General features: G+C 38.4%; 1 protein-coding gene across 1 annotated transcript; it reads right to left on the bottom strand.

Moving 5' to 3' along the window:
* Positions 1-2,610: 2,610 nt before the first annotated feature.
* Positions 2,611-15,461, bottom strand: LOC137261188 (phospholipid phosphatase 3-like). Its single transcript, XM_067798892.1, has 6 exons — positions 15,360-15,461; positions 13,093-13,244; positions 10,682-10,980; positions 8,225-8,282; positions 4,504-4,680; positions 2,611-3,953 (listed from the first exon to the last, which is right to left on the bottom strand). Exons 1-6 carry the CDS (start codon positions 15,415-15,417, stop codon positions 3,852-3,854), a joined length of 846 nt encoding a protein of 281 aa, XP_067654993.1. The 5' UTR covers positions 15,418-15,461; the 3' UTR covers positions 2,611-3,851.
* Between the last annotated feature and the right edge of the window lie 3 nt (positions 15,462-15,464).

Here is a 15,464-nt window from a genome sequence, read left to right as displayed (position 1 = left end):
ACGGCTGAAGTGTTATAGTAGACATAAGCAAAGGTTGTCACAGTTTACATCAAGGTGTTCTCTAAGTTTGAGACAATAAAAGGTAATGAACCCAGGACATGACATACATAAGCATCACTATAAGTACTACATTAAAAGCACATTTAACAAGCAATAGATACAAGCATATTTTACAACGTACATTGACATGAAACTGCAAACATAGTGGACGGCATATGTTGCATATAGTTTCACCAATCATATTCCATCAAAAGATCTCTTACTATTTCTTATAAGATCAGTTTAGCAAACTAGACTCCTCCTGAAGAATATCTACCAAAATATACATATCTATGTACCAGAAAATTATGATATGTAATTTGCACAAGGCACACTACTATAAGAAACATCAACATTCAACAATATAGTTAAACAGCAAATGAGATTCTGCTTCTACATCAAAATATTGATGCCAACAGAATTTTACTACAAAATTGTAAAATACTTTCAATGAGTGAATTGCTATTGAAAGCTTCCTTAAACAGCTTTCCACCTGAATCTTTGATCAATGATCAACGTCAGGAAACATTACGTGCCAAAGGTCTTTAAATTAACAACCAAAACACTTTATACCACGTACATTGATACTGGCCATGATACAGTAAATGTGGATGATGGCAGATTTTGCCTGAATCTCTTGCTGGCATTTTTGTGAGTATCTGTAACACCATTTTGATTATAAAATATTAACTAAGTACATTAACCCGAATTTCTTGCTGTCATTCTATGAGCATGTATTACACCATTATAACTTTACAATATTAAGTATGTTGACCTATCATCGATCACTGAAAATGTAGGTTCATCTTGTGTTTGGAAAATACATTCTCAATACTGATTTCAGTTCATATTCAAGATATTTGAATTTCACCATAAGTTTCCACAAATCATGGTAGATCATATTCCATAAGGCAATATATTCCCATTAATCATGTCTGTTCATATTCCATAAGGCAATATATTCCCATTAATCACCTTTGTTCATATTCCAAAAGGCAAAATATTCCCATTAACAATGTCTGTTCACATTCCATTGAATCCACATATTCTCATCAATAATATCAGTTCATCAATCTTGTCAGCTCACATTTCATGAAGGTCATACATTCCTGTCACTGAATATCAATTCACATTCTGGGATCAATTCATTGAGTATAACAAATCAGTGTTCTCCAAAAGCATATACATGCACCGGTTTATCAAAGTATATTTGTGTACATCATGTCCAATCCCGACACAAAAGCATGTACACAAGGCATGCTTCAATCAACAAGGTTTAAAAAAAGTCAAGCAACAACAACATGTTAAGATTGTATCTAACATGATTATGAGTGATACAAAGTGAATATTACTGTAAAACATTAATAAACTCACACTGACTGAAATGGACTTGACCAGGAGTTCAAAACTATTTTGTAAAGTCACTTGCCACAGGGCAAGTGACTTTAAGAAAGTAACTTCTCCTGACTAATTCTACACTTACCCTGATTTTTTGACACAATGCGTGATGTTAATACTTACTGGACTATCTATCGAACAGTGATAATGTCACACTCTACTAGTGCTCCTTTACTATTTTTGCAAACTTTAATAGCTCCAGATTATTTGCAGTTTAAAACCATAACCGGAAATAATCTATTAGTCCACGGACAAAATAAGATACCATTATTTGACTGTCCAAAATGAAAACTGACTTGTCCTGGGCATCCGGCAATGGGATTTTTAAACCCCTGACTTAACAATGCTTTGAGCAATGTTCCACTTACCATATATTACTTATAGATAAGCCGACCCCTTAACTTGACCCTTAAAATCTGTATCTACATGGTATGTTCAATAGATAAGCCGACCCCATAACTGGACCCTTAAAATCTGTATCTACATGGTATGTTCAATAGATAAGCCGACCCATTAACTTGACCCTTAAATTCTGTATCTACATGTCAGAGTCAGTAGGTAAGCTGAAACATAAACTTTCGCTCATCTTGTCATTGTGATCAGTTATCAAAAATCCGTATTAAGTTATACAAGTTAATCCTGTTGTTACACTATCTTGTAAAAAACATGGTATCTATATATCTGGCTTTATGTTTGCAATCTAGTTTATCAATTTAAAATGTCAAAAAAGGAATTTACATAATCTTGTCTAGTGATGTTTAATTGCAAATTTGACATCTTTAGTGACAAAGTCATCTTCTCTTGTCCATTCACACAAAGCAATACAATGTCATTTTCTTAAACCCTTAAAAGGACTGACGAAAGTGTTACCTGTAGGTAAGCTGATCCCTTCTACACACTGCTATTTTTGGTTCTAAAAATTTGGCTTATCTACAGTAATATATGGCATATCATAACAGGTCAATGCCCTCATCCAGAATACACAAAGTGTCACAGGGCATAATAATTCACCGCTTTAGTCAAGTCCATCTGGAATTGAAACCCAGTCATCAAATCCTAGCATGACTAAGGCACATAAATGTGTGTATCAAATAAAAGTGCATATGCATAAATGTAAGAATCATACAAATGTGGTATTGTGTTTAAGCCAGAGATGTTATTGAAGTCATGATATCAGAGTACTAATTTTATGATGCTGATACCATATCAAAACAATTTTAGGAATACCAAAAGTCACATGTTCACTTTTTTAAGATCTCTTCAAGACAAGCCAGATTCAAGGATGCCAGCTTCTCTATAACATGACATTTTGGAGCGTATGCTTGCTCCTTCATCAGGTTAATAGTAGGCACTACCAAGGGGGTAAACATACAGAGGCACTACAAAGAAAACAAACACTGAAGACTGAAAACATAATACAAATATGAGGCCAATAATGTACTAAAATAACATAGCTGACAAATTTTATGATCAGCCCAGCTCATATTTAGCATGAAATTATTAACTGTAGATTAATTTTTAATTTTTCATCAATAAACACATATTGAGAATAAGTTACTTTGTGATATATGATGGCACTTTAATGTCAACACACAGTAACCTTTCCAATTAATGACACTTCTTGTCAATGCTCAAACCTGTGACAAGTGTGTCAGATAGGTCTCCACATATGGTCTTCTGTAAACCATGAAACTAATGCGAGCATTTTGTTAATGTGAAAAATGCGTCTGTACTCCTCACCCATTATTGTAATGGGGCATTTCAGTCTGACTAAGACAGACCATGTGAATCTCTCGTCCTCTTACTATGATCAGGTAAGTATTAATCATAACAATACAGAATATAACAACAATTTAGACATCTCTCATAAAATTAATTCACAAATGAGCCCTAACTTCCATAACACCATAATTGATATCCCTGAACTTATTCATCAGCAAGTTATCAGTACGTTACAATAGCAGAAGTGTTGACACTACACATTACACCATCACAGGTCACTTCCTGAAAAAAGGTATCTCAAGTCACAATCACTGGTCATTGTTTAAGGTCACTGAAGCACATCAGACAGACCGTACATTCTCCAAACGTGCAGGATCATTTTGCAATCTTTGCTCAGCTATTGGATTACATGTATAAATGTTGTTATAAGACAAGCATTAGCGACCAATCATGTTTACTTGGACTGATGATGAAACATGGCAGTGTTATAAAAAGGTCGTCAGCTCATTTCCATTCATTGCTTAGCAAGATTCGATTCAGGTTGAATGATAACGAAGAAGTCTGTCTTTAGAGTATCATATTTTATCATCAACACAGATTCCTGACCTCACATTAAATTTGTGCTGCATTTTAGGCTAGACCCTCGGGCTCGCATTAAATTTGTGACGCATTAATTTCATGATTTACAGTAACTATAGATTGGTGTTTTCACTGTCCCCCTTCAAAACCTGAGTCGAACTTCTTCTGTGTTCTTCAACCTTCTGTTTTCTGTTGAACGGTGATACTTTATAGGCCTGAAAGACCAAGAAGTAGTTTCAAAACACATACAGTACACAGCAGTCTTATCTGTATGTATGGCAAGACGGTATTATGTCTAGTGGACGCTTAGGTCTCTGTTCTCCAGTTTGTTTACTGTATACATTCAGTACACTAGTATAGCTTCAAAATCAACAATGATGTCTATCCAGAGCTAGAACCCACGACCATCCAAGTCAGAATTAATCTTCAATAATCTATGCTTGTCATAAGACGTAACTAACAGGATCAGGTGGTCAGGCTCACTGACTTGGTATGTCATCATATCATGATTGCAGAGATAGATGCCTATGCTGTTGATCACTGGTCTGGTCAAGACACGATTATTTACAGACTGCTGAATATTCCTCTCCTCTCCTCTCCTCGCCTCGCCTCGCCTCGCCTCGCCTCGCCTCGCCTCGCCTCGCCTCACCTCACCTCACCTCACCTCACCATAGCTACAAGCCTAAAGATGTCAATCCAAGGATACAGATCTAACAATGTAAGAGCTACATGAGGCCAAGGAATAATTTATGAGTGGTCACTTACCACAAGTATAGCTACAACAAGCCCCAGGATGGCCCCAGCCAAGACGTCACTCCAGTGGTGCTTGTAGTCAGAGATACGTGACAGGCAGGTGTAGAAGGCCATGTAGAACAGCACCGTCTGCAGAGTGGGGCGCAGGAGCGTCAGGCCGGTCCAGGTGAGCTTCATCTGCAGGTAGATCTGAAACAAACACCTGTCTGAAGTCTCCTTGCTTGTATCTGAAAACCGTCACACTTCAGGAGGTGAATGTTCCTGGCTTGCTAGTTGTCATATCCTGGTTATAAGCTGCAAAGTTGCATCCAGTAGAGGGTAGTGGTATAGCCTAGTGGCTATGGCACTCCATTAACATGGAACCCCGCATCTAATCTGATGTATAGGGCAGAGGTCATCATTTATGGTTAGGGGCGTAGACAATGATTTTATGAAGAAGAATTCACAAATATGAATGGCACTCCCACACCCCTTATCCCTAGTGTTTGGAATTGGTTGAAATCTCACAAATGATGTTTGCTTCATTACCAATGAACAATCATAAAAAAAATTGGTTAGCAACATTTTTCAGATATTCCTATTTTCCTCTTCCTAAACTTGCTGCTTTAAAATGATGACTGATATATCATGAACATGAACTTCCTGGAGTTTTAATGAAATGTTCAGTCATGACTTTTCAGTAAATGAAGAGAGTTTTCTAAAATTAAAACATGTTTCCGGGCCCTGACAACTTCGAACAAATGTTCCATAGTCAAGAGTTCCAAAGACTAAACCAGCTGTTTCAAAATCATTTCTGTTTGATTATGATCAGACCACCCTTACCACTCACCCACCCTAAAAATTAAAATTTATGTATAAAGTAAGACAACCCCTGCAGGTCATGTACAACATTGCTGACCCTCTCCATAGTATATGTGTCCAAATTTGATAACCTCCTCCCCTATACAAAATTGATGAACATAGTTGTGATCAGATTAATAAACCAAGTGAATTGTATGCATTATGTTAATCAGGCAAATTATGTGAAGTAATCAAAAAATGTGAATTAAGCAAATTACATGAATTATCTGACTCAGCAGATCTGTATAGCCAGTAACGGCAAACCTTACCACGAGGAACACATATAGCCAGTAACAGAGAGTCTTACCATGAGGAACATGTATAGCCAGTAACAGAGTCTTACCATGAGGAACACATATAGCCAGTAACAGAGAGTCTTACCATGAGGAACATGTATAGAAAGTAACAGAGAGCCTTACCATGAGGAACATGTATAGCCAGTAACAGCGAGCCTTACCACGAGGAACACGAATAGCCAGTAACAGAAAGTCTTACCATGAGGAACATGGATAGCCAGTAACAGAGTCTTACCATGAGGAACACGTATAGCCAGTAACAGAGAGCCTTACCATGAGGAACATGTATAGCCAGTAACAGAGAGCCTTACCATGAGGAACATGTATAGCCAGTAACAGAGAGTCTTACCACGAGGAACACATATAGCAAGTAACAGAGAGTCTTACCATGAGGAACATGTATAGCCAGTAAAGCCAGTAACAGCGAGCCCTACCATGAGGAACACGTATAGCCAGTAACAGAGAGTCTTACCACGAGGAACACGTATAGCCAGTAACAGAGAGCCTTACCATGAGGAACATGTATAGCCAGTAACAGCGAGCCTTACCACGAGGAACACGAATAGCCAGTAACAGAAAGTCTTACCATGAGGAACATGGATAGCCAGTAACAGAGTCTTACCATGAGGAACATGTATAGCCACTAACAGAGAGTCTTACCATGAGGAACATGTATAGCCAGTAAAGCCAGTAACAGCGAGCCTTACCATGAGGAACACGTATGGCCAGTAACAGAGAGTCTTACCATGAGGAACACATATAGCCAGTAACAGCGAGCCTTACCACGAGGAACACGAATAGCCAGTAACAGAAAGTCTTACCATGAGGAACATGTATAGCCAGTAACAGAGTCTTACCATGAGGAACACATATAGCCAGTAACAGAGAGTCTTACCACGAGGAACACGTATAGCCAGTAACAGAGAGCCTTACCATGAGGAACATGTATAGCCAGTAACAGCGAGCCTTACCATGAGGAACATGTACAGCCAGTAACAGCGAGCCTTACCATGAGGAACATGTATAGCCAGTAACAGAGAGTCTTACCATGAGGAACATGGATAGCCAGTAAAGCCAGTAACAGCGAGCCTTACCATGAGGAACACGTATGGCCAGTAACAGAGAGTCTTACCATGAGGAACACATATAGCCAGTAACAGTGAGCCTTACCACGAGGAACATGAATAGCCAGTAACAGAAAGTCTTACCATGAGGAACATGTATAGCCAGTGACAGAGAGTCTTACCATGAGGAACACGTATAGCCAGTAACAGAGAGTCTTACCATGAGAAACATGTATAGCCAGTAACAGAGAGTCTTACCATGAGGAACATGTATAGCCAGTAACAGAGAGTCTTACCATGAGGAACATGTATAGCCAGTAACAGAGAGTCTTACCATGAGGAACATGTATAGCCAGTAACAGAGAGTCTTACCACGAGGAACACATATAGCAAGTAACAGAGAGTCTTACCATGAGGAACATGTATAGCCAGTAAAGCCAGTAACAGCGAGCCCTACCATCAGGAACACGTATAGCCAGTAACAGAGAGTCTTACCACGAGGAACACGTATAGCCAGTAACAGAGAGCCTTACCATGAGGAACATGTATAGCCAGTAACAGCGAGCCTTACCACGAGGAACACGAATAGCCAGTAGCAGAAAGTCTTACCATGAGGAACATGGATAGCCAGTAACAGAGTCTTACCATGAGGAACATGGATAGCCAGTAACAGAGTCTTACCATGAGGAACATGTATAGCCAGTAACAGAGATCCTTACCATAAGGAACAAGTATAGCCAGTAACAGAGAGTCTTACCATGAGGAACATGTATAGCCAGTAACAGAAAGTCTTACCATGAGGAACATGTATAGCCAGTAAAGCCAGTAACAGAGATCCTTACCATAAGGAACAAGTATAGCCAGTAACAGAGAGTCTTACCATGAGGAACATGTATAGCCAGTAACAGAGAGTCTTACCATGAGGAACATGTATAGCCAGTAAAGCCAGTAACAGCGAGCCTTACCATGAGGAACATGTATGGCCAGTAACAGAGAGTCTTACCATGAGGAACACGTATAGCCAGTAACAGTGAGCCTTACCACGAGGAACATGAATAGCCAGTAACAGAAAGTCTTACCATGAGGAACATGTATAGCCAGTGACAGGGAGTCTTACCATGAGGAACACGTATAGCCAGTAACAGAGAGTCTTACCATGAGAAACATGTATAGAAAGTAACAGAGAGCCTTACCATGAGGAACATGTATAGCCAGTAACAGCGAGCCTTACCACGAGGAACACGAATAGCCAGTAACAGAAAGTCTTACCATGAGGAACATGGATAGCCAGTAACAGAGTCTTACCATGAGGAACATGTATAGCCAGTAACAGAGATCCTTACCATAAGGAACAAGTATAGCCAGTAACAGAGAGTCTTACCATGAGGAACATGTATAGCCAGTAACAGCAAGTCTTACCATGAGGAACACATATAGCCAGTAACAGAGAGTCTTACCATGAGGAACATGTATTGCCAGTAACAGCGAGCCTTACCAAGAGGAACATGTATAGCCAGTGACAGAGAGCCTTACCATGAGGAATGCCATAGTGTAGACTGCCTCTGAAGCATGGCCTGATGGGAAGGACACCCTGGAAACAAGATGATGTATCAGTTAGCAGACGCTTAAAGCAGATATTGCGATATAAGAAATTTCAAATGTCAGTAAATTATTATGTCAGTACTATAAAAAGATGATGAAACAATGCAAATTGTATGTTAGCTTACTACATGCATACAGTCAGAGACAGACCTTGCCAACAACTTGGCAAACATGGACACATTGTACCATGCCCCGATTGCAGTCCCTTTGATCTCAGATGTGGTGTATTGTATAGCTATGCCACAATTTGGAGCAACTCTCTGATTGGCTCTTTTATGTCTAACAAACATAACTGTCTAACTCAAATAAACCTTGTAAACCTTGGAAAAAGATCACCAGCTTTTGTTTTACTCTTTCAATGAAAATAATGACAGCTTTTCAGAGCCACAAAGACAAATACATCATAAAATGTTTGAATCAGTCACAAAGTACTTAATTTTGTAAAATACGTTCTGAATTTCTGGAAGACAATATTTTTGAAAACATAGTTCTGCTAAATGTTGCACATTGGTGTGATATGATTCAATATTGACAACTGGGTCAATACCTCTAGCCCAATACCATAGATTTAGTTTTCATTATATCAGCAGTTTGTGATTGATTGTACCATCCCAGAGTTAAGCTCCTCCAATTTGGACAACTATTTGTCAATAGCTTTCGTCCAACACCGTAGATTTAGTTTTCATTATATTGCAGCCTTTGATAGAGCCATGTCATCGATTGTATCATCCCAGAGTTTAGGACTTTCCATTCTGACAACAATTTGTGACAGAGTAATATTGCCTATAGTATTAGCCCACTCACGACTAGACATTGCAACAGATTGATTCTAAATTAAAAAGTCCAGCACATATTTCAAAATTTGAATGCAGAACTGAGGCATGGTACAAAGCAGTTACAAGTACTTCATCCAATCACTCGAGCTTGGTCCAAATGGATGCTGTTGTTTGGTCGATAAATTTGAGTCTATAGCAGAATGAAGTAACTACTACATTATGTAGTGATATGAGCCATGTCCCAATAATGTCAGTGTGATATCATTTGTGTCATTCTCTCCCTTTTTCCAGGTAAATCAAAAACAGCAAAGATGGGATATTATCACAGACAAACATATTCGCTTGGGGACAGATTCTGCTGTGTATAGTTAAAATTGTTCTTGAAGAAATCCACTTATTTTTCATGTTTCTTCATCAGCACATCACTGAATGTTTTACTGTGACCCTTGTATCATGATACAATACTGTACTGGTGTACCACTACAGATGTAGTGTAGGAGGTACACTGAGATACTTGTGATGGGTCTGTGTGAACACCAAGCAACAGAAGAGACATTTTTCTCTGAAGACTGAGAGAGGGAGCTGCGTTTTACACTGCTGTTAGCAATATCCCAGAAATATCATGGCGGGGTACACAAGAAATGGGCTTCACACATTATGCTCAAGTGGGGAATCAAACCCAGGTCTTGGAAATTTCCCATGAAATAAACACAACTAATCAAAAGTTTCTGACTGGCTAATGTCGCAAGTACATCAGACATTAAAAACCTTGATTTGATTCCATTGAAATTTGAGTTTTGATTAAACTAAAGTCAATAAGACAATGCATAAACAAAGTAATCTATAACATACAGAAGACAATCTTTCTTTTCATGTTGTCAGTGACAGGAAGTAAACAAAGTACATGTAGCAAAGCTGATGATTAATCATATTCAGTACCAATTTTCTTGTAAGATTACAAACCAGTTTTATTTATCCTTCTTGCACTGAAATCCCAGTAAAACGCTAGAAAGAACAATTTCATAACAACTGGTTAAATATAAGCATTCTTTACACTGTGGCTTGAGATGATGATTTGGATATTCAGCCAGCACCTTCCAACATAATGCATGTTTCGCACACATGCCAGCCAGGGTTACATGTGCTCTTTATGGGTCCCTGCCTTTGGCAGTTAACCCTAACCCTAACCCTAAACCTGAACCTAAACCCAACCATAAACCTAACCCAAATCCTAAACTAATCCTACTCCCAATACTAATCGTAACCCTAACCTCCAGGGACCCATAAAGTGCAGACTGTCCTAGCCAGGTCAGTTAGTGTTTGACTGAAAAAAGGTGTGATTTGTCTGAAAGATATGGCAACTTAACTTGTATGAATTTTGAATTTGGAAATTTGTCAGAAGTGGTTGGGGGATGAACTACGAGATGGTTGGTTGGTACTTGTCTTGGTTCTATGTTTGTTTGTTATATTTTGGTTATGTTAGCAGCAGCTGGTCATGTTGTATTATGGGAAATCTAGAAGGCCATTTTGGTAAGAAATATACCTATATTGAAAGGAAAAACAACGTTTGGAGAATTTGCTCTCCTTGCAAAAGTGCAACACTATTTCTCACCTTGCTTCTTCAATGGCCTTGACATCAGTCCCAGTGCACACATCTTCAATGATGTAACGATTCCCATCAGAGCAGTTGATCCTTGCCCAGTCAGGCTGGCAGATGTCAAAGAAATGAGGACGAAGTCTTCCCACAGCATACTTGGGGATGTTTGTGGTCAAATGGGTGACCGCAGCACCAAAGAAGAAAGGCACAAGGTAATCAAAGCTCTGCTTGACCATTTTCAACAGCATTCCATTCTCTTGAGCATCAGTCTTCTCCTTGTTCTTGTAGACTAAGAAGGATTCTATGCCTATTATCTGAAAGTTGATAGCAAGTGTATTTGCAAGTGTACAGAATTTGGCTTGACATCGCTTTTTGGGCAGGCAACACCAGAAATGGGTTTCAGTCATTGTAGTTTGTACCCATGTGAGAAATCAAACACAGGTTTTCAGAGTGATGAGCTAACGCTTTAACCACTAGGCTATTCAACTGCCGCATCATTAAATGACACGTTTCTTACAACACAGTTATCCTTATGGAACTAAAAAGCTTTACAACTGAATTGCAGAAATCCATACAGGCATTATGTACTTACTGAGTTCATGTTGTTTCTACCTAAAGTTCTTAAATTAATCTACTCAGCTATGTTGAAGATATGAGGACATTCTTATCTTAGATGAACTGTGACAAACTTTGATCACCAGTAAACAGAAAAAAATCACGAAAAACAGTATGTACAAAATGATTATGTAACTTTGATTCAGTTTTCAGCATTTTCAGCAAAGATGATAAATATTTACATCAACTAAGAAATGAAAGCATACATCAACCAGGATCAGTGAAAGCTGCAGACGGAAAGAGGAAGAGGACAGCTAGAAACCACTCACAATGAAGCCAGGAGAAACAGCTTGAGAGTTTACCAAACATAGGAAAAGTTGTTAACTGACAGATAGGAATACACCCTCATCTTGACAAAGGTGGGTTGTCTTGAATGAGGCTGACAACCAGACAGGAACTCTGTGTGTAGACTCACACCCAGTGTCAACAGCAAAGCCAGTCATCATAGATAGTTGTAAGTTTAAGCATTTTGAGCAAGATTCCTGCAAGTGCTGGGAAAACAGGAGCATCTCCTTTACACATTGTACCCATGAGGGGATTCAAACCTAGGTCTTTGAAGCAACAAGGGAACGCTTTAACCACTAGGCTACCCAAATGCCACACGTAAGTACGAAAGTGTTCCAACCCTGAGGGACTGACAATGAAATTCACAACACCAAGGTTTACAATATGCACTCGCTGTTTAAAGAATAAGGTCCATAATCAACACTTCAAAGATTTTTTCAGTGATCATGGTTTCATTGGTAACCTTGAGATATGTAACAAAAGCATGGACACTGTGTTCCCTGCGTGCAAAGTCTACACCAACAACAGAGGTTTTCCCCAGGGGTGTGTCTGTTGTGTTCATAACTTCCTTATAACATGGTCTGTAGAGCATTATTACTGACTATACAGATACACTATAAACCAGGAAGTTGTGTTAAAGATTATAGAGGTGTATCTTTCATGGATATTTTGGGAAGTTGCCATTTTCCCCTATTCAGAATGCACAACTTTCTATCTTTAACAGTATATCTGAGCTACATTCAGGATTTACTGAAGGATATCGCTATTGTCGGTCCTGATTATGATCATCCTCGATATCTCCAGGGTATACGTTCCGATAAGTCTCCACTATACCCTGGATGTGTCTCCAGCTCAGCTCCAGCTTGATAATTATATTACCTCCCTTTGCTGGCTCCACATTCTCAGAAAAGCCAATCAGCTAGGTCACCATTACAACAGACCTTGCCAGTGCCAACAAATATAGCGGTTGAAGCAGTGAAGGTTTGTTCGCAGTGTGACTCAGATTTGGGGGAAATCATACAGACAAATTGACAGGTCCAAAACTTTTACAAAATAAACAAGAACTCCTTCTACCTCTTTCAGAGTACCTCTGCATCATTTGTGTTGCCAAGTCTAATCATTTAGATAATTTTGAAAGCAAAATTGAGCTGTGATTGGTACATTCAACTTCCCAGCGGAGACACCTGACTGGATAAAAAGCCAAGCAAGGGACATAATAAATTCATTGGGCCCAGCCGTAGATGCATCCAGGGCATTGTGGAGATTTATAGAAACATATACACTGAAGATATTGAGGATGGCTATTGTGTAATTCCTCAAGAAAGTGTCAAGTTTATTAAAGAATCAGTGATACAAAATATGATGTTGATATGCTCTTTACAGTTAATATAATACATCAGCAATTGCCCAGCTGTCCCATATATGTTTTAGGGCTAGGGCTGATGGTCTACAAAGTTAGAGGGAGCGATGGGCCGATTCTTCCACACCTGATTGAAAAACTAAAAATGCTTAATGCAGTTACTCACAAAAGCTGAAGGCAGGAGAAAGCCAACACAGTACAAAACTGCAGCGCTGATGGTTCCAGTCTTGTAGGGGTGCATCAGACTTTGGTCATCGCAGAAGAATCCTCGGTGGAACGGCACTCCAACTTGCCGGAGAGTGATTGATAGGGCAGCAACTGTGAATACAAATAAGGGAGGGTGTGAGTTTGTGATATACTGACTGTGAATAGTTCACCAAGCCAATCTGTGTAGGTTTACATCTGGTAACAGACATTTTCTTGACATGAAATAGAAAATATACAATGTTAGCAGAAGAAATTAATCTCTTGATCATGCTGGCAAAAAGAAAGGTTTTACATGTATAATTTTCTTTAGTGAATTCTGTTTCAAATTTGAAATCTTTGCAAATCTAACCTACTCCACTCATTACTGAATACTAGCTAAGCAGTCAGTTTGTACAGGTTTTACTTAAATGTAATCAGCATGATGTACCTTAAAATTGCTTTCAACATGCACAGTATGTACAAGTCTTCGCTAACATCACATAACCTGTCTATTCATCCCAACACAGCAGACATTGTGGGATAGCAAACTCAAACATTGCTTTCTCATGGCAAACATGTGAGTTCATTCACCACAACATTGCAGGATATATCTCTAAAGTAGTCCCAGTCATTCACTCAAACAAATGCATCAAATGTTTAGCCTTTTGGTCTATTCTTTTAAATTGAAGACACTATTAGTGTACTGTGCATAGTATTATTCAAAAAAGTATTAGTTCAGTAGTCTGTCATACAGACCCTGAAGTATATATATCCAAGAAAGCCCACACAAGTCTAGAAAATGTGGCAAGTCTAGATTTCCTTAGCTTCAGGGTCTGTACCAATCTGCTAAATCCATAGCCAGTGTATGGCTGAAAATGAAGAAAGTCTCAGGGCTCCATTTCATTATATTATTTTTTTTCACTATGAATGTTTTTTCAGTAAAATATTTTCATTTCAGAGACTAGCTGTTAGTCAATAGTTCAGCAGAGTCTAAAGTTACAAGATGCTATTGCTAATTACAATTTTAATTACAAGATATATATGATAACACCTTTCCTACATACAGTTGGTGTGACCACAGAGAATTGGTACAAGGCTGATTAACCTGCATTAGGGGGTCAAAACCCTATTGAGAAACATTTTCATTTTCTAACTATTTATCCAAAATTTAAACAATAAAATGAATACAGACAGGAGAATAGATAATTCTTCTAATCCTAAATGATTTTGCTGCTTGCACTAATCCTGTTGACACATTTGCTGGATGCATGGATAATTATGGTATACACGAGTAACAATTAACAGGCTTACACTTGGCTCAATTGTAATTACCCTCAATTGAAATATTAGTTTAATTACACCAATAAAGGTGATGACAGGTTTATTTTATAAAGCAGTTAGAGGCAATATTTACTATACAGTCAAAACTTATACCATTGCAATAATGTGTCAAAGAGATTAGTTCTCTTTACCGTAGGCTTTGATTAATTTAGAAATCTTTTAAGATGTGTAGTCTCTGAGATTGGTGAAAATGTGAGCGTTTGGTTTGAGATTGGTGAGAGTTATTTTTTAGAAATAACACTCTGTCTCTGCATGGGGCCTGTTTTGTGTCACAGCATTTATTGACAGAAGTCCACACCCCTTGTTTATGAATGTAGGTGTTGGCTAAGGTTTAAGGTCACCACAAACAACATTCATGCTGTGGGACAAACCTGAAACATGCTGTAAACACATATAGGAGCATCAGCAGTATTGCAAGGTGGATCAAAGAATTTCAATACACATTAAGGATTTATCTTGATTTACCGAAAGTCAATATTCACCACCAAATTTGCAGCAAAAATGTCCATAAAAGACATCTGACAGTGCATCTAACTACAGTTGCTATAAATACTTTTGATTAATTTGTAATGAAAAAATTATGTACAAAACAGTGAATTTATGCTCTGCTACAGTTTGAGCTGGAATGTACTCTATACAGGGAATTCATTGGTCCTCAAGTGCAGATCTGATGACATATTATGTCCTTAATAAGTTCCTAGTATAAAGCCCTTGTGATTGTGACAAACATAAATAGCACATGATTTATTGACTGTTACGTATTTTTCACTGACTGAGTCTGAAGACAAGCGGCACTTCCGCATAATCTAGTTCTTCTCTCGCTCAATTATACTGTACTGTTAACATTGAAAACATATACCTGCTGGTCTATCACAAACTGGGTAAGTAGTTAAACTTTGTACTCACTCAGAATTATCAGAAAAATATCAACAACCAGCTTTGCAATCCATTTAGTATCAGCCATGGCTCAAGTCTGATAGTGTAAGTGAAAACAAACTACAGTGATCTCCC

The sequence above is a fragment of the Haliotis asinina genome, chromosome 14 (assembly GCF_037392515.1).
Source record: "Haliotis asinina isolate JCU_RB_2024 chromosome 14, JCU_Hal_asi_v2, whole genome shotgun sequence".
Lineage (NCBI taxonomy): Eukaryota > Metazoa > Mollusca > Gastropoda > Lepetellida > Haliotidae > Haliotis > Haliotis asinina.
Note: the sequence above shows the minus strand (reverse complement) of the source record. Positions and strands in the feature narration are given on the sequence as shown.